Genomic DNA, 21,275 nt, shown 5'->3' with positions numbered 1-21,275 from the left:
GGTGTTGATATGAAGGACCTCACGTAGTCATGGGGACACCGTGTGGTGTGGGGTGGTGTCATAGTACCGTACCTCACTGCTCGGTGATGTTGTGTTATCTCATAGTCAGGTGCATAGCCAGCCGGCTCTCTGTTGTTCCCAGGGTGGACGGATTAGCACCTCCTTGTCAGAAGATGGTGGTTAGTTCCCAGGGGTGCTTATCTCACTGGTGGGTCGCAGCTTTCACTGGTAGTGTCTAGTGTTGAATTCACTGGCTTAAACACTGTTCATCACTGATCCCAATTCTTTCCGAAACGAAATTGTCACTTTTGATTATGTAGATATCCCGGTGGTGAGGATGGGTCAGGGAGAGGGGCTTGGGGAAAGGGCCGACATTGGCCAAGGGGGGCAGCTGACTAGCAGGAGCAGCGCCTGTATAGGTCTTGACCCTACGGTGGTCAACACCTCCCCTCTCCCCCATCCTGCCAGCCAGGGTGAAGGTAGTTTAAGGCTTAAAGTTTTTATCTTATAAAATGTCACAGACTAAACTTAGCAGAATATAACTTACATTGCTGGAATCCTTGTAAGATATCAATTAATTTGAGTATATATATCACATAGTTTGCACAAGAGATAACAATTTTAGTCCTTTAGTGTAGTACATTTGAGTACAAAGTGAATACAGTAATTTGTTGCTCAAAATTATGGATTTTTCACAGGAAAAAGTCTGTAGTATAACTAACCTCAGTGGTCACTGAGGTATCATCCAACAATATCGCTCGTATAGCAAATATAAGGTGCAAATTCCTTATCCTGGTATCATTGACTTCTCGTATAAAGAATGCTCGCATGACGAGATCTCCCTGTATATTAAAAATTTTCTCTCCCTGTATATTACAAATTTTCTCTGTGCCTATCTTACAAAATAACCCAAGACTACTGTACATAGTTCCATCAATATATCTATCAGTATCAGATTAAGTTCCAGACAAGGGTGTTCTATACAGTACTGTATCTGCTTAATGATATACCTGTACACTCATGTGAAGTCTCATCAAAATATCTAAACGGTACATGGATACAAGGGTGGAACACATGTGCAGTCTTTAACCGCTAAAGCTCAGGTGACGTTCCTCTCCATCCACTATAGCGACCCCGGGTGACATCCCTCTATGTCCTTAACTTTTGCGACATAGTTTGAATGTCTGTATAGGATATATTTTCATTTGGCAACTAATCAAGAGATGCTTGATTTGAGTGGCACTGATATTGTATCAGGTGACGAAGACAGTGATAGGAAGAAAACAGACTCCACCAGCCACCCCTTTAGCGAGGTCGTGGTGGCCGGGGATGTAATGGAACATGTGCAATTGTGCATGCCAGCCACTCGGCTACAACAGTATGCTTGGAGTGACTGAGCGAATTTTACACCTGAAATACCAGTTTTCGACTGTGAATAAAAAATAAAATAAATAAAAATAAATAAATAAAATATGCCTGCATGGGGGGGGGGGTCCCAGTGGGGCTTAAGGGTTAAATAATGGCAAAATCAAAAGCATCAACTGCTACCTGAGAGACACCTACCTCACTGTTGTATTATCCTGAATTAGAATAGGATAGTCTGTTGTTGATTCACCTGTTGAAAAAAAAAAAAATATTAGAGTAATTAAATACCCCTTAAAACAAGACTTCTATACAATAAAATTTTACAAAAAATGTAATGACAGCTTCCATACAGTGGGTAACTGCGCATAAAAAACTACATATTTTCTATTTCTAAAATAATGTGCTCAACAAAAACAAACAGGGGGTCCCCGACTTATGAACACCCGCCAATACAAACAAGGTTAAACTTTAAATTTACAGTATTTTATTTAGCTGAGAACTTATTTTTTACTTTCATTTGCTGTATTTTGTCATTCCATTTCTTCCTTTGTCTTAGGTTAAGTGATTTTAGATGTATATAAGGACTTAGGATCTGATATAGTGGGATTTTAAACATTGTTCTGTAAGTACTGTATGCATATAGCATGTGTTTCGAATTACGGACATTTTCGACTTAAGAACATTCTCAGGAATGGGAACCTGTTCATAACCCGGGGACCCCCTGTATAAGCAATACCAATACCTTGAAGTAAAATTTTCAATAGAGTTTCTTGGAGGATATGATAAGAATCTTTAGTACTTATGCAGGTGTATACGCCAAGATCATCTTCAGTTATATAAGTGACAGTAAGCGTGAAAATGGCCCCTTTTCTGTGAAGTTCCTCTGATCTTTCCCATTCATATTTCTCTGTGTCACTCACATATGTATACAGTATATCTTCATCATTATGTACAAACTTGACCTGTAAATGAAAATTCACATTTAACCATTATTATAGTCAACAAAACTAAAATAACATATGAAATTTCAGTGACCTTCTTTGACAAAATCATTCAGAAAAGTAGATATACGCTGATTGTCGTTATCTTGAAATTTAATTCCCATGAAAACACTAAAACCTGGGTATACTTTTACTTTTATCCTCTTCGCCACTGATCGGCTTATTAGCCGCCCGGGAGATCGGTCACGTCTCTGTCACGCACTGTTGGCAAATACTGGGCATGCAATGGCTCCTGAATGTACCTGAACCCACTCCAGTGTTGGTCAAGTCATGTCTTGAAAGAGCTCACACTCGGTGCCGTCACAACACTCTCTGGTAGATTGTTCGAAGAGTTTACAACCCTCACTCCGAAAAAGTTTGCCCTCACAGTTTTCTGGACTTGCGGGTTCTTCAATTTTGAGCTGTGACCCCTTGTGGGGTGAACGTCCGCCAGCTCCAACTAAGGACACTCAACTGAGTAGTGCCCTCTGAGATGCTTATACACCTCAACTAGGTCTCCCCTTGCCCGTCTGTAGTATAAGCTAGGCAAGTTCAGGCTCTCCAATCTCTCAGAGTAGATGAGGTGCCGGCACCAGTCTGATGGCCCTCCTTTGAACATTTTCAACTAACTGACAGTCCCTAACATATCTCGGGGACCAGATGGGGTGACAGTACTCCAGTAGGGGAAGCACTTCACTCCTGAAGATCGTTACGAGGGACGGACTGTCTAGATATCTGAACAACCTTCTTATAAGACCCAATAATTTATTTGCCTGATTTACCTTCTTCTCGCAACGACCCAAAAACTTCAGCTCATTGTCAACATACACACCTAGGTCCTTTTCGCATACAGTCTCAACTAGTGCAGTTTCTTCATCCCGTTGGGACATATGATACGCCTCCTTACCATTGGTACGCCCCAGGTGCATTCTCTTACACTTCGTGACATTGAATCTCAGCAGCCATTCCTTCGACCATTCCTAGAGCCCACACAGGTCCTTCTGCAGCTCTTCACAGTCAGCTTGGTTCTTAATTTCCCGAAATAACTTAGTGTCATCGGCAAACATTTGTATGGAGGAGTGTACAACGTCAGGCATGTCATTTATGAAACAAACAAATAACAGCGGGCCCAATACACTGCCCTGTGGTACCCCACTTGTGACTGGTACGGATGACGATTTCGTGCCATTAATCACCACACACTGCTTGCGGTCATGTAGAAAGTCTTCTATCCATGCTAGGACATTTCCCCGAATTCCGTACCCTTCCAGTTTGATTTCAGCCTTTCATGGGGTACACTGTCGAAAGCCTTGGCAAAATCTAGGTAAATATTGTCGATATTACCACCCCGTTCCAGAATATGGGTCCCGATATCCAATACCTTGAGCAAGTGTGTTAAGCATGAGCGCCCTGGCATAAAACCGTGTTGGCAATCCTTTACAAGATTGTTTCGTATTAGATGTTCCATTGCGGCATCTCTGATAATACTCTCAAGTACTTTACATATTATGCTGGGGACCATTTGTTCATCCAGGCACAACTCCCTTAGCACTCTAGGATGCACCATGTCAGGGCTGGTTTGGTCTTGGGTATATATTTATTGATCAAATGGGTCACTTTATTAGTTATGATATTCAGCGTAGTGTCTGTGCTCTTGTACCTTAATGAGTCAGGCCAGTTGATACCACTCATCTCTTCCCTCATCCCATTGTAATTTCCCTTGTAATATTTGCACCTGGCCTTATCCTGAACTAGGTAACAGTTAAATCTGAATGACAACACTATATGGTGACTGGTGCCAACTGGGGCAAGGTGTTCCAGTTTGGCCACCATGCCCTCCTCGTTTGTTATAATGAGGTCAAGTGGCTCGGGTGTTTGCTCCCCTCTGTAATGTGTCGGGTCTCTCACATGTAGGAACAGAAAATTATCTCTCAGAGTTTCTACAAAAAGAGTAGCAGGGTTGTACAAGTCATTTGGGGTGGACTCGTTTCTCCAGTCAATGTCGCCATAGTTAAAGTCCCCCATGATAAGGAGGTGGCTAGGGTTGAGCATTGCAGCATTGTTTATTAAGGTTCTTAAGTTCCTTTGATTTAGTGGGCCACAGTTTGGGGATCTGTAGATACACCCGACGATAAGTAAGTCCCCTCTCTTTAATTTAATTTTACACCACCTGGACTCTTCAAATACATCCTCTTCCTGTACCCTCGCCTGGCTGGCTCTAAGGTCTTGCCTAGCATAGATAACCACACCCCTCTTGCAAGTTTTTTGAGAAAGGTTCGTAAATGAGTCATATCCAGCAATACTGAACTCACATTCCTCTGGGTCGATTCTCCTGTTCTTGTACAACAGTTCTACAACTCCTACGATATCTGGTTGGTGTACTCTTAGTTGTGTTTCAAACTCCTCTCTCTTATCGAGAAACGTGTCAGTATTAGTGTACATGACATTCAAGCCAGAATTTGTTTTCGGTAACGTCTCTGCTCTTAGTAGTAACCCCGCTCCCCCCCCTCCCCATTCTCAGAAGCTGCAGCATTTGCTAAGTACACTGTATTTTGCAGGGTGTGGTTAGAAATGTCAGTGTTTACACGGCGCTCGCCTCCTATATAGTATATGGGTGTGTTTATGGAAGATTCAAGTAACTCAAACATATAATACAATGGCTGCTAATGCTATTTTCGGATTTTGACTATTAGCAGGGGTCTGTGAAACCTAACCTTTATGAATAGCAAGGGCCTACTGAACTGTACTCAATGTTTACTGTCCTGCCGTTTGAATCTGTGTTTCAGTGTTATCCCTGGTTAGCGATAGCTTCATATAACGTTAGGTTTTTCAAGAATGCAACCCCATCATAAAACGGGAGATACTTGTACAGGTGTACCTCGATAACCGATGCATATAGGGACCGGGAGAAGTCGTTGGATAGTGAATCAATGGTTATCAAAGCAATTAATCCCATAAGAACATACCAATTTCAGGGCACTAGGGACTGGCCTCCCTCCAAAAACTCCCATCTACCATTAATATATATCTGTCATGCAAACTGTTAAGCAAGAAAATAAAGCAGACATATAAAGAAAGCATAATAAGCCTTAAATAAGCAATGTAAAGCATAAATTGAGAGTGTTATTTACCTGTGTTGAGGATGACAGAGATGGTCTAGGGTGGCAAGTTCAAGTCTCTACTACTCTATGCTGGTCTATCCCATCACCACTCTTATTGTGCCTTATTATGCCTTACCACATCATTTCAAGCTGCCCAGCACAAGAGGAATTATCACTGGGGGGTTTAGGCATGATTGAGTAACACACTAACTTTTACTTTTATCCTCTTCACCACTGATCGGCTCGTTAGCCGCTTGGGCGTACAGTCACGTCTCTGTTACTTTTCTTTTTCTTTTATCCTAAGTCAGAAATAATGACAAATCACAAAGTCAGAAACACATAGTTAGTGTAAACAAGAGCAAAGATCGTGGGAATGAATCAGGGCAGCACACAGAGCCCTCTGGTGGCAAGAATTTACACCACCCTACTGCCTGCCAAATTAAAAAAATTTTTTTTTCTAAACACCAGTTTTTGTGATATAGCTCGAATGCGACGTCAGCAAATGCTACCTAGGCATGTTAATTCCTTGCCAATTCACCCGGCCAACATACAGGCAATTAAAACATCTAATAATTACTTAATAAGTAACATTAGGAGGACACGTCGCTACCTGGCATTTAATTGCAATTCTCAAACTCCCTCGTTCACCCCCACTATGCGCATCATGAACCTCATCTCTTGCCTCAGAGAGAGCAGTAATTAAAAGTCAACTCTCGAGGGGTGGAATTGGGTGGGTTATGGACGTCGCATTCGAGCTATATCACAAAAACTGTTTTTTTTTTAAACGGCTTTTTGTTCAAGCTCTGAATGCGACGTCAACAAGAATACCCGAGCAGGAGGTAGAGAGGGAGGTGACTTTGCATACAAGGCTCAATTGACTGAGGTCCCGGTTATATTATAAACCGTTTTGAACATTTCCAAAATTAGGAACATTTACCGGAAGGTAAAATGTTAATTTACTCAAAAAGGATACTCACTTTATTCTAATGAGGAAGAAGGTCCTGGTAGTGGAGAGTGACTAGATGGGGGAGGGGAACCCAGCACCACCACATTTGAAGCATCTCTCAGAGATAGATGAAGATAGCTGTCTTTGAAAGTTTTTGAAGATCTCCAAAAGCCCATTTCCTTGATCTGACTGAGACTCATATGCCGCAAAAAGGAGACAGACCCTGCATATTTCCTAGTGTCATGTGCCAAAAAATTTCTTGCCAGGGTCTGCTTGAATTACTAATTGAGATAAGGATTTTGTCAACTGACTAGGAGATAATTTCTTACCATCCCTTGATGAGAAAACATAAGAGCCTCAATTAGGGAATCTGGTTTACCATTCCTGAAGATTTCTAACTGGACACAATATGTGAGGAACCCTAGTTTCATCCATTAGACGTTTTATCCTAATAGGTTGAGCTTGGAAATCTTCCCTTTCATTTTTTCTTAGGATCTCCGTAGGAAAAAGGATAACATGCTCGTCAGAAAATACCAATAATGATGAATTATTGGAAATTGAAATCAGTTCACTGATTCTCATACCCGTTGCTGTTGCTATAAGGAAAGCTGCCTTCTGGAGTAATTTATCCCTGTTCAGATTTATATTGTAATTAGGCCCCATTAGAAGATTAGTAACTTTTTCCAGAGATCAAGGCGGGATTCTCTTGGGTCGAGGAGGTCTCTGAATGAAAAAGGACGATCTTAGCATTTGATAAATCCTTGGGTTCAAAGTAATATTAAAACCCCAAGCCAGAGGGTCAACCAACGCTGATTTATAAGAACCTTGAAGGCCTTTAACTCTGAACAGAAATTCTAAAAATTCTAAAACAACTGTCTCCGATAATGAATCTGGAGTTGTTAACTTGATAAATTGTTGAAAAAGATTCCAAGCTTTCTCATATTGAATAGAAGTTTGGGGTTTATGACCTGCTAATACTTGGTTAGCTATAGTGGAATTACCCAACAACCTATTTAAACTTTTTTTGAGAGACTCCAAGCGTGAAGTGCCAAGGATATCTCGAACTGAGAATGTAGTCCCTAGTCTAGACATCCTTGTTGCAATTGTAGAGGATTTGGGCACCAGTCCAGCAGATCCAGGCACCAAGGTTGTAGGATCCAATATGGTGCAATTAAGAGGACTTTGCCTCGGAAGGATCTGAGTTTGTGAACCACTTTGGGAAATATTTTCACAGGTGGGAATAGATAGATTGAATTCCAAAGGTTCCAATCTAAGAGGAGGGCATTTCCTAAAAGATTTGACCTTTCCAGAGATGCATAAATTGGAATCTTGTGATTTGTTAGGGAGGCAAACAGATCTATCTGTGGAATTCCAAACTTCTTCATTAGACTCTTGAACTCCGATACCTTTAGGGACCATTCTGTTTCTGTCGATACTGGCCGGAGACGGGACAGCGCATCTACCCAATTGTTTTGCACTCCCGGTATATAAGTTGCTTTGAGGTAAAGTGTTTGTGTTGCACAAATACTGAAAATTTTTTCTGATAGTTGTAGAAGGGGCCAAGACCGTGTTGACCCTTGATGATTGAGACAAAAGACTGCCGTTTTGGTGTCCATGGCAAACAGGATCGTCATATTTTGTAAATTTGGGTTTGCCGACAAAAAGAAGAGGACCGCTGCTAATTCTTTTATATTTATGTGTTTGTCCCAAAGGAAGTTGCTCCACTTTCCTTGATTGAATTCCCCTATTGAAGAATGGTATCCCCATCCTATTTTGGACGCATCCGTACAAACGTCCAAACCTGTTTGAGGTGGAACCCAAGGAGAGGGACCGATTAGATTGTCCCAGTTTGTCCACCATAACAGATGATTCTTTATCTGAATAGGGAGAGAAGAAGCAACTTTGCTGTTTCTGCGAAGCAACTTTGAGCCCAGATGAGATAGTTGCTTTTTCCTTAACTTCCCAATGGAACCACTGTTGTGGCAAAATTCAACAGACCCAGAAGTTTTTCCCAATCGTGCCAAGAAACCTTGTGCTTTGCACAAAAGGCTTCTAATTTGTTTATCAAATCTGTTACTTTTGTTCCTGGTAAACTGACTGACTGTTGATTTGTATCCCAGTGGAGGCCTAACCAATCCAACTTTTGATATGGTATTAAATTTGATTTTACCTGGTTTATCTTTAAACCAAGGTTTTGAAATAGTACTACAGTAGTGTAAGTTGGGTCGCCCTTTGACAATTTTCGAAAGAGTTTCCCATTATTAGCCAATCGTCTAGATAAGGAAAGTTTCTTATGCCCCCCTTTGCAAGGATCTTTCTGGGAATATTTGCCAGTTTCGTAAAGATTTTTGGTGCAATTGTCAGACAGAATGGCATCACTGTGAATTGATAACGTATTTCCCCTACTTTGAACACCAGAAATTTTCTGTACCTGGGAGCAACAGGAACGTGATAATAGGAATCTTCGAGATCCACTTTTGAGATACAAGCATTGGGCCGAATTAGATGCCTCAGATTGTCGTAAGTGAGCATCTTGAAACTTCTTTTGGGAATAAATTTGTTTAGGATTGAAAGATCCAAAATCCACCTTAATTTGTCGTTGCCTTTCTTGGGGACTGGGAATAGGCGAGACATGAAACATTTCTCTGACTGCAACGGTTCTATGACACCTCTGTTTAGTAGTTGACTTACAAATTTTGTAAGTAATGGGGATGGTTTGACCCGTCTTTGGGAATGCTAGGGGAGGGCGCCTCAACCAAGTCCAAGTGAGACCCCCTTTGATTGTCTTGTAAGCCCATATGGAAGAAGTCGATCTGTTCTCCCAACCCCCTAGACGACCCAGCTGTCTGGCTTCATTGGAAGGGGGAAGTTGCTGAGGTGGTGGAATACGGTCTCCTTCTGTTTCTGAACAAACGGTCACCTCTATTACTTCTTTGATTATTTCCTCCTCTAAAATTTTCCCTAGGTTGATAACTGACCCGGGCAGCTGGTCCTGTTCCCCTGTAAAACCTTCCTCTCCTAGGTTTCCGAAAGGTCTGAGGACTCCTGGGGACATTAATATTAATAGTATTCTCAAAGATGATCTATAATTAATCAATTATTGCTCACCAAGCAAAGCAGGAGAAAGAGGAGAAGAACGTATCAACAAATAAGCGCTGCCACTTGAAGCATTATTTGTTGCTTGTTTCCTTAGCTGGACTTTCAGTCTTAGGGCTTTCAACAAATGATCTAAAAATGAGTTGTACAGGGAATATGGGATTCATTGTAGAGCAGCAGCAAAACATTTGTCCACTTCTGAATTTTCTTCATAGTCCAGCACAAACTTAGTTAATAACTGACACATCATAATTGCAGACCAAACATCTGCTGCCAATTTCCTAATTTTAAATTCTTCAACCAGCAGTGCATGGTAACTGGTTTCAATTTTTTTTCATAACTTAAACCAACATTTTTTTTGAAGCTGACAAATATTGGGAAAGATCATATAAGGAACTCTTTTCGTCATTAAATTGGAACTTCAAAAAACTAAACTTGTGAGCATTCCTGTCTGTGGGAATGAATGTTAAGTCTGTCAATAAATCAGCCCAGACTTCGTCTATTTCAGTCATCTTTGGGCATATATCAGGCCAAGAAAGTGTAGTATCACCCTCCAAAAACAAAGAATGATGACCCAAAGTTGCTTGTCCTTCCTCTCTCTTTGTAGTTGCTGAGATATCAGGAAGCTTAGAGACATTTTCATAAAATATCTTGAATAAGGAATCCACAGATTCAGATGGATTAGTGAACAAAGAAGACTTAGCTCTTACCAATGTTATCCATGGCCTGTTAGAATCAACCTTACACTCAATATTATCCAGCAACTGCGTGTCACTCGACAGCAGCCTGTTTCCACTCGCAGTAACCAACACTTTTGTCCCAGGTGGAAGGATAGGATGAAGTCAGTCTCAACAGGTTCTTCCTGCTCAAGAGACTGGATACTATGATTAGAACCAGGCTCATCGTCCTGATCCTGGAATCCACTGAAATCAGATTGAGTAGATAGAGGTTTTTGTACACTTCCTACTGCCCCACTGTCTGGAGGGTCCAATAACTTATTTTTCTTAGCAAAAGCAGTCTTCTCTAAGTGGGGACTAAGTCTTTTACCTAATACCAATAAACCTAAACTTTCTGCCAACTTGGGATCTTTCCATTGTTGTACTTTCAAAACCTTACTCTTCAAGACCTTATTCCACCTATTTTTAATTTGTAATTGCAATAAATCTTTCTTATCACCTGTAGCTTGATGAAATTGAAAAATTTGATTATAACAAACTGCACAATCCATTGGTGAAAATAGGTTATTTGAGACACAGCTGCCATGAATTATGCAAGGCACATGAGGATCTATCTTAGTAATCCAAGTCGCTTTACATTTTTTTATAATTACATGTAGTATGGCCCCCTTGGGTCTTGGGTGAAACTACTACTACTGAATTCAAATTCTCTACTGACAGACAATTCCTTGAATGTAGTGCCTGAGCTGAACTTTCTAGTCCTTGTAGCTCATCACTCAATAGTATCTCCTCAGGGACAGTTCCATAGTCTCCTCCATTATCCATAGGCCCGGACTCCTGACCTTCATCCTCCAGTTGCATATCACTCATCTGAACTAGGAGGATACCATGAGTCACATTATATCATTATAACACAAAACAATAATAATAATTAATAAGGGAAAAGCATTTTCTCCCAAATTAATCAATATGACTCCTAAATGTTATATTATTTGTAAGTTAATGCATTAAGGTCTCTTATTGTTATACAAGTCACTCATATGACAAATATAAGCAATAACTCACTATTTCGTATCTGTCTCCCGACTATTATATCAAGTATCCCTTAGCTCAATGAAACTTATTTATTTAAATTTCTTTTATAAAATAATTTCATTCAGAACATTTATTAAGAGGGATCATCAAGATCTTTATTTGTTGCCAATCAGGGACACAGACATTATCCCCCAAGTAAACACTTTAAGGGAAAATTCCTAAGTGCGCACTATCACCCGGCAGGGATGACAGTGCTGAGACGCTAACATAGCGCTCTATTGGCAGCAACGTTCACTGTTACTCTAGCAATATTTATTGGGTTGAGAATTCCACCCTGAATTGGTCTCATATAACCCATAGAAGGTGTAAAGTCCATTTCAACATAACTCTAGATTGCTAGGAAGACCGGAAGGTCAGCATTCCGGAAGGAACGCTAAGTCTAGCAGCCTCGCTAAAGTTCGCCTGAACCCGCTACTGAGGACATCAAAAATAAAGTTATGAAGAGACAAACTCAACTCTGGCCTTTTTGCTGAGAACAAATAGAAACCCAAGGGCGGAAGCCCAAAGGTTTGTGTGAATGAACATAGAGTAGGGAGAGAGATAGTCATGGTATTCATATTAGCACGTGAATAATTGGGACTAAGAGATCGTAAACAATATATATGTATATATAAATAGATATATTCACATATTCTCTTTTAGTGAAGATGAGCCCGGGAGGGCGCAGCAACATTCACTGAGTGACTTAAAGGCAAGGGATAGTCACAACGATCTAAACAACTCACAAAGAAAATGTGTTTTGGTCGCCATGCTGACCCAAGGTCGTATAAGAAAATGTTCCAAATACAATAAATGAGAGACATAACAAAATAAAAGTCACTCTACTTCATCACTGTGCTATTAAGTACAAATACCGTATATAATATCCTTGCGGAGGTGAGTATTTCAGCAATTAGAACACAAATTCGCGGAACTTCCCTTTGTGTGTATTGTAGCTGAATCGCCAGGCAAGCGATGAGGTTCGTGATGCGCATAGTGTGGGGGTGAACGAGGGGCTTTGAGAATTCCAATTAAATACCAGGTAGCGACGTGTCCTCCTAATATTACTTATTAAGTAATTATTAGATGTTTTTTATTGCCTGTATGGTGGCCTGGCGAATTGGCTAGGAATTAACATACCTAGGTAGCATTTGCTGACGTTGCATTCAGCTTGAACAAAAAGCTCTGGTGATCATCATCTCTGGGGTATCAACAAGACTTGCGGGGTGTTTCCCCTATATGTAATAGTAAGTCATGTGAAGCGGCTGTTGACGGGGCATAGGTTTTTGAGTACACCTGTACAGTATAGTGTTTGCTAATTTGTATAACATAGACTTAAGATATCATAAATACTTACTTTAATTTTTTTTATTCTACCCCTACTGTCAGATATTAATACCAATTATTCTTTTCACATTTAATGAAGAATTGACACTCTTTGGGAATGCAGCTTGGAAATAAAATTTGTATCCAAATGGGTGAACACTAGGGATCACGGATGACAAACATTAAATCAAAGTTTTGAAAAATTAATTGAAAGTCCATTTGTAGGGATAAGAGTTTCATGTACAGTATAAGGATTCTCTAAAGACTGACAATTGACTGATAAAAAAAGGGTAGACTAAGATCCATATATTACTGGGAGCTAAAACAAGGCACAAAGTATTAAAAAAAAAATACTATATATATTACGAATGTGTGTGTGTAATATGATACAGTAATATCAAAACTTACCGCTTCCCCAAATGGTGAATAACATCTAACACTGACAGCTTCACCAAGATGGACCCAGACCAATCCTAGAAAATTTAGAAATACTGTAAAATGAAAACCTAACTCAAGACAATCTTTGATGGGACTGAAGTTAGAAAGCTTTAATCGAGAAACTAATTTAAAATATTTCTAAAGAAAATACAGTATGAAGAACAGTGGTAAGTACATGAATACAGATTATAGTAATATTCCTACTTATCCATGAACAACATACATTTAATTTCACTAACATTGTCCCTTTCTTAAGAAACAGCTCAAGTTACTGTACCTTCAAAGACATGCAGAAATATAGAGAACTTATTCACTGACATCCTTGTGCTAAAAGCAATAAAAACTATAATTCTCTATTTATTGCTTAACTATATACCATTATTTTTTACATTGGTTGGAATAGGAATGGTAATTACCACCAAGAAAAGAGTACTGTACCGTAAAATTTAGACTTTTCATTCTAAGTTATTTCCCACTGTATGCCTGGTGGCTTGGGTCAAGTATAAAATATACTTTTGTTCACTGTCAATCACTCCATCTTACAGCTGTAATAGGTGAGCTGTTCTGTGACTTTCCATCCACAATATATCCTCATATACTGTATTTATCTGGTTTACCCATCACTTCACATATACCTAGCAGTACCCATCAGCAGAAAGCCTAAGTAAAGATATAGAGAATTATATACTGTATCAGTTAATAAGTACTGTAATAAGTCAAACTAAATTCACTTATAACCTGAGTTTATATTAAATCTTAATTGAATCACAGTATTTCAGTATCACACTTGAGTACCTTTACTATATCTTCTTTACCACTAATTGGCACTCTAGCCAATTCTGCTGTCAGTCATTTCTGTTATGCACTGTTGGTAATTACTGGGCATACACTGGCTCCAGAATGTACTCCTACTACTATTACTACTACTACTACTATTACTACTATGACTACTACTACTACTACTATTACTACTATGACTTCTACTATTACTACTATGACTACTACTATTACTATTATGACTACTACTACTACTACTATTACTATTACGACTACTACTACTACTACTACTATTACTACTATGACTACTACTACTACTATTACTACTATGACTACTACTACTACTATTACTACTATGACTACTACTACTACTATTACTACTATGACTACTACTACTACTAATAATAATAAAAGCTGGTCTCTTGTTTCTCAAAAGCGAATTCAATAGACCTCAAACATTACAAAATCAAGCATTTGGGAATTAAAAGAAATACTGTACTACAATAAGAAAATCACAAATGTGCCGGTTTGACTGCTATCATTCATATACCCTTAAATTTTAATATTTCCTAAATCCTGACCCTGTAATTCTCCATCACCATACCCTGTTCAGGGTCATAAGCCTTCAATAAAGAAAGGTCTTAAGTTGTTTCTAAAATGCCCCCACAGAAGTCAGCTCCTCCATGGATGTAGGCAACCAATTGTACAATCTGGGTGCTGTATAGGAAAAGGATCGGGCAGCAAAAGAACATTCCCATATTGCTGTAGGCTCCTCACGGTGTAAAGGATCATCACTACTAGGCAAAATCATTACAGAATGTGTGGTCAGTGGAATTAGTAGGTTGGTCAAATACTCAGGCTCACCAATATTAGTGTTTTAAAAGTCATTAGACAGTTTGAACTCTATCTTAGCTTTAATTCAAAGCCAATGTAATTCGATCAAGAATGGGGTAGTGGGAGTCCTTGGTGGAAGGGGAATATTAAGCCTGACAACCCTCTTTAACATTGTTTGAAATTTCTTCAGTACATAATTAGGTAGGCAGACCCATAAAGTGTTAAGATGGTCAACACCGAGACAAAATAAGTAAATGTACGTGTCACAAGACTGTCTACCCCAAAATTGTTTAACGGCATATAGATTTTGACTATGAAAGTTACAACTCTTAACTACCGAATTTATATGGTCTTTAAAATTCAGTTTTAATTCATAGTAAAATTCAAGATTACAAACAGAATCAACAGGATTAAGCTGTACTTCCCCCAAATTTAAAGAACCAAAATCATCTGTGCTGTCTACACCTCCTATTTCCTAAGGTGTGACGATAATCTCAGTGTTGCCATCATTCAGCTTAAGTTTTCTCCTAACCATCCAAATCTTAATATCAGACATCAAGGATTTCATTACCACCTCATTGTCCTCAATAATTTATTATTTTCACATAAAGCTGTGTATCATCTGCATATATATGGTAGGCAACACCATGAACATCCAGCAGAGATGGAAGACTACTGGTATAGACTGTAAACAGAAGTGACTCCAAAACTGATCCCTGTGGGACTCAAAACTGCTAAGGTACCAGGTCTGAAATGGTTCAACCATCCATCACCCACTGAGATTGAGATCACTTTGACAAATAAGATTCACGGAGTGAGAATGCACTCTCATGGACCACCAAACAACGGAAGATCCTGAAGCCTCAGATGTGATCCACCATGTTGAAAGCTGCAGAGAGATCCAGCAAGACCAGGAGGGAGGACTTTCCTGTACAAGTGTTTATTACCAAATTGTTAGGAATTTTACAATAGGCAGTTTCAGTTGAATGATGCTTCCTATAGGCTTACTAGATCAGATGATCAATCCATTTCTCTCTAACACAGGAAGTAACTGATTCAGCATAGCAAATGATAGCATGCTCTATGATCTTTGATAAGAATGAGAGGCTGGAGGCCGGATGATAATTTGACATATTTTCAGTATCAAGACCAGGTTTCTTAAAATGAGTACACAATAAAGCCTGTTTCTTGGATCACACAAAATTGCCCTCTGCACAGCATTTATTTATAATTCTACAAATAAAGACTGCAGCATATTCATAAGTGAGTGGTACTTTAGATATATTTACAGGATCAAGAAGACTAAAGACTTCTTTGAGTCCTTGATATGGCACAGAATGATTTTTCACACCTACAGGACAAAACAATGAAAGAGTGAGGTTTCTGGCATATCTTGTTTGAAATTCAACTGAAAATTCCACAATTAAAGAGACACCATCAAGGTCATTTCTTATTCTTGATATCTTTGTCATAAAAAAACATTCATAACGGCATAAAAATGTTTTCTGACCACTGCCACAAGAGGCTACTTGACTTTTGTAGTATTCAACTTTGCGTGCCCTCACTGAACAAACAACAGCCCTACGCACAGTCATACACTCTGATCTAGTTCAGTCTGTTCTCCACCTACGCCAATCTTGCTCAGTACTTCTACGATTCCTACGAGGAGAATTTATAGAGGAGTTACACCATGGACAGTCATTTCGTACTGTAATTCTCTCTGTGATTTCTAGAAAATAACGGTCTGAAATGAACTGAAAGACATCATTAAGTTATTTAACCATCTCATCAGAGAATAAAACAGAGGAGTCAATCCAGTTCAAAGAATCATTAACTTCCTGATCAATTATGGTCTTGTCAATGTTTCTATAGTTACTGAAAGTAAATGTTTTAATATAAGAAGGGGGTCTCGAGACATAAAAATCAAAAGTAACCAAAGCATGGTCATAAACTGCTGGATCAATCAGGTCAACTGCAACATCTAATACATGATTACAGTCAAGAGGAGACAAAACTAGGCTTAGTGTGTGTCCAGAAAGATGTGTTGGACACAACAAACAATTGAAAATTTTTTTACGATCTTGAATTTCCAAGAACTCAGAGGAAAAAGGTTTCAGAGATGGGTTGTCAACTTAATAATTAAAGTCACAGTACATCAACCGTTGCCCATTCCTTCCTAAGGAAAGTCTCAAGAAACAAGCTGAATTGATCCATGAACTCCTTATCTGTACCTGGGTGAACAGGACGATATACAAGAACAATTCTAATAACTAGGCAATGAAGATTTATTAATGCCTGTTGTCACCATTGTAATCTATGAACCTTGATGTGCTCTCATCATGTACTAAGTAACAGTTGGCTCGTGCCAACAGGAGCTAAATTTTCTAAGGTTATTCATATTTTTCTGTACTGTATTTCACTACGGTAGTTCTAAGGCTACACCTACTAATATTAGTTTTATGGAAAATACTTTTTTATGGACTGAATTCAGTCTTAAGCCACTTCATAAAAACGTGATTTTATTGTGTGTTTATACAGTTCTTAAATCCGTGGATACCTTTATTACTACTGTACCTCTTTTTTTAAATTGTGCAATTAAATATTCACAATTTGTGGCCAAACACTGGCTGCTGCAGTGTTTATTTACATAAGAAGCCATGAAAGTTGTGGAAATATAATTTCAATGCTCTATTGTTACTTATAAATAAATAAAATAAAATATAAAACTATAAAATTAGAAAAGAAAGAGTGGAAAGTTGTAGCGCGCATGTTGACAACAACAAACATGTGTGCCGCCAAGCAGCTAACCAGTGCACTACAGTAACAAGCTAAGTTCCATGATAATCGCTCATGGCCGCGATCGTGTAACTCAATGATTATTATCGGCAGTATCGATGTAATTTTTTTTTTTTTTTATATACCTTACAGTGAGAGGACATCACTAACATTCACGGTGGATTATTTACATTGTAAATAGGGAGGTGGTCTAAATACATCACTATCGTTAAACCGTAATTTTGTAGATGGGGAGACCGCAGATTGGGGGATACCTGTATATAAAGAGGGACTAAGAATATTAAATTCATTACAGTACCTTCAACATAAAGTGTGAAGTTTTTCCAGTATATTTCTATTTCATTAAGAGCCAACTGACAGGTATACAAGCCAGAGTGTGTAAGACTGGCATTAGTCATTGTCAGTAAATAAGAGTTCTGCAAAACACTGACAGTGTAGCCATCTGCCTTAGCTAGGTTTATGTTTCCTTGGGTCAGGAGAGAAGGTCCTGGGTAATGCCACCAACTAACCTGAAATAATGCAATTAATGTTACTCTTTTGAAGGAATAATGCAAATTAATTAAATAATTTCATATCTGTATCATCACCTGATATAATATGCACATAAGAGTTGACATTACAGCTTGACCAATTAATCATTCTTTATCAACATTTCCTGGATCAAATTTGCATATATCAGTAATAATATTCTAGACCTCATAATCTGACAATGGAAATGAAGATAGCTTTAGTTTTAAAAGCGAAGTTGTCCATTTTGATTACCTACAATGTCTGATATGACAGATTACACCATGATAAGATTAAAGTTCAGAATAAACCTAAGTAAAATATAAGTATTTTAAGTCTATACTGGGCACAAGACTTTGGTTGTGATGATATTAGATATTGTTGGATAAAGTTTCTAAGATCTAAGACAAAAATTTACATGTATTATTAAATTATTACATTTATTATTAAATGTCTACCCAAGGGGAATTGGGAAGGTGTGGGGAGGGGGAGCATATGTAACTGGATAAATTTTAAGAATATCACTATAAAACTCCACCTACATACAGCCCTAGGCACCACCTATGCCCAGGAAAATTTTTACATTTTGATTTTGTTTTCATTTTACATCGATCTAAGCCACACAATCCTCTTAAACAGTTCAGATAAGCAGTGTTATTGCCACCTCTCTCCCATATATTCACTTTTTGGGTACTTTCGCATTTTTTGGACTGGAGTCTGTCTCAATTAGTCCTATTTATCGAGGTTCTACTGTATATTAATATTGTTACACTCCTAGCTAGAAACAAAAGCATAATACAATTAACTTTAGTCTTCAGGAAATATATTTGTCACTCCTTTACCCACCACTGACCCCTCAGTTAGTCTTACCCATCATTATATCATTGTTTATAATAACCTGACAGAGTATATGAAAGGAAATGTATGTCTTTTATAATTGAACTAACAAGGTTTAATAGGGATGTTCCTCTTTGACTCAACCTTCAAAAGAATGGACATTAGGACCTATATTGCATATAAAGGAAGAAACCTGGATATAATCCAATTCGATTTTCTTATAAGTTTTAGGGCTACACCCCAACAATGATTGCTACTAAAGTTGGAAGGATATGCTATGGCTGGTAAAATGATGTTATGAATTAGGCCTCTCTGGCGACTGGGGACAGTACGTTATCAAAGTTGCAGCTTTTAATGAAGACTTCAAAATGCTCTTATCATGGGACTAATACATTAGTAAGAGCCTCGCTATCGACTAGTTATTTTGAATATTGTATTATAACAACAGTACCAATAAATAGTCAATATACACATGTTTAGAGACTAGTACATTTACTTAAAAGTTCACAACAGAAAAACAATGCCCTAATAAAATACATTCTACTTTAAGGACACATAAAATAAGAAAAATATGACACTGCCATAATGCTATGCAGTATCTGCAAAGGTGGGCACGCGCAACTTTTTTTTTCGCGCCGCAACCGTAACTCTGCTGAAATAGCTGCGCTGCAAAAGCAACCATTTTCAAAAAGTTTCGCCGCAACTGCAACTTTAAAAAAATATAAATAAACAAACATTAAAATAAAAAAAGCCGTTTTTTTTCTAAAACACCAGTTTTTGTGATATGACCCAGAATGCGAAGCTTAGCTTTAACCTAGGTATGTTAATGCCTTGCAATAACTCGCTGGGCCAACATACAGGCAATTAAAACATCTAATAATTACTTAATAAGTAATATTAGGAGGACAAAAATAGCCTATTTACAAGTAAAACAAAATATAATTGATACAAAAAAGTTAATATAATCAATATTTTATTACAAAATTAAAAAAAAATGCCTCACTGCCACTGGCCTCAGTCTCAGTGGACTGGCTGTCAACAGTCTCAGTCACTTCAACTTCCGTGTTCATGTCCTGGTCAGCAGGATCACTGCTGCCGGCCACAGACTCCTTCTCCTTCCTCCTCGTCACAAAATGATCCATAATATTAGTAATAACAAGAAACAAAACAACAAGAAACTGATGCCTTAACTGCAGTGCTACTGACTGCCTGACTGGTCATGATATGAATCATTCCTCCCTCCCCTTCCCTCGCTGTGGAAACTAGAGTTAATGTGAAAGATGAAATCTGGCAACTACAGTGAGGGAAGGAGAGTAAGGGAGCGACGGAGGCGGGAGGGGGGGGGGGAGGAGGGCAGTGAGGGTCTCATTTGGTTTACAGTTCAGAAATATGCTGCTCGACCTGTATCATTTGTATGCTGAATCATTCCATCAAAAACAGAAATTTTCACAATGCGCGGTTCTAGGGATGCCCGTTTGTTTATGCGGTTGTATTTCAATTTTCAATTATTGTCGAAAAATTTTGCGCGTTGCGCTTGAAAATGCTTGTAAAAGTTGTGCCGCAACTCTCTTGAAATATGTGTTACGCAACTGCACGAGCAACCGAAAAAGTTGCAGCACAAGTTGCGCCACAACTGCCCACCTTTGAGTATCTGTATATGTTTTTGAAGTATGACACATTCAAAATTCACATTAAATACTCTATTTAACTCTTACTTTCAAAAACTAATACAGTATTATCTAATGTATACTGACAGTGCATCATAAATTACTAAAGTAGCTTACCACAGCAGATGACATGTTGCCACTGAGGGAACAGTCTAATGTTACTGAATCTCCTTTATCAACTTGCAACCTGGTATCAGTTTCTTTAAAGTACTCCTGTGTATCTGCAACAATAAAATAAGACTCCCTAATATCAAAAGTAGAAGAAATACATGATTATTAAACCAAAAATTCTCAGAAACTTTTGGTGATTTTCTTTTGTTTAAGTCCAATCTTTTAAACCCTACATAGGTTTTTTACACATCAATTACAAGCACACACACTTGTATGTATACATGTGCACAAACAAACACACACAGACACAAAAGAAGTAATATGAGTAAGTTCAGTTGTTCACAAGTCCAACTTTACTCTTGCAAATACCGAGTATATTATAAAAAATGAAAAAATAAAGGATGTACCATACAGCTATACACCAATAATAAATATAGCACATTACTCTACAGAAATGATATATCTAGCCAGCCTTTAACAGTATTTCAATGTACTATATAAAATATTAATTTGAAGGCAATACAGTACTGTATAGTTAATTGGATACAGAGACAGGAATGTTCGTATCTTTGAAATTTCAGTTGAATGTTCCTATGTAGAAGAGCACCTGTATATGAGCCTTTTCATTGACACAAACTCAACACTAATACTGACAGATATACACAAATTCATTCATTTCAGAACCAGCAGACAAACACAATATGATAACAGACACACAGGCAAGCTAAAAGAATAACTAATTC

At 38.3% G+C, this 21,275-nt stretch overlaps 1 protein-coding gene across 1 annotated transcript in view; it reads right to left on the bottom strand.

The window, feature by feature from the left end:
• LOC121868776 overlaps positions 1-21,275 on the bottom strand; it is a gene marked incomplete at its 5' end in the record, with an annotated part of 194,826 nt that overhangs the window by 74,867 nt on the left and 98,684 nt on the right. The window contains 5 exon segments of the mRNA XM_042369670.1: positions 1,564-1,615; positions 2,108-2,327; positions 12,974-13,038; positions 17,709-17,919; positions 20,539-20,642. Of these exon segments, the coding sequence (XP_042225604.1) occupies positions 1,564-1,615; positions 2,108-2,327; positions 12,974-13,038; positions 17,709-17,919; positions 20,539-20,642 (652 nt within the window).

This window comes from Homarus americanus, unplaced genomic scaffold (genome assembly GCF_018991925.1).
Source record: "Homarus americanus isolate GMGI-L3 unplaced genomic scaffold, GMGI_Hamer_2.0 scaffold30535, whole genome shotgun sequence".
Taxonomy (NCBI): domain Eukaryota; kingdom Metazoa; phylum Arthropoda; class Malacostraca; order Decapoda; family Nephropidae; genus Homarus; species Homarus americanus.
Note: the sequence above shows the minus strand (reverse complement) of the source record. Positions and strands in the feature narration are given on the sequence as shown.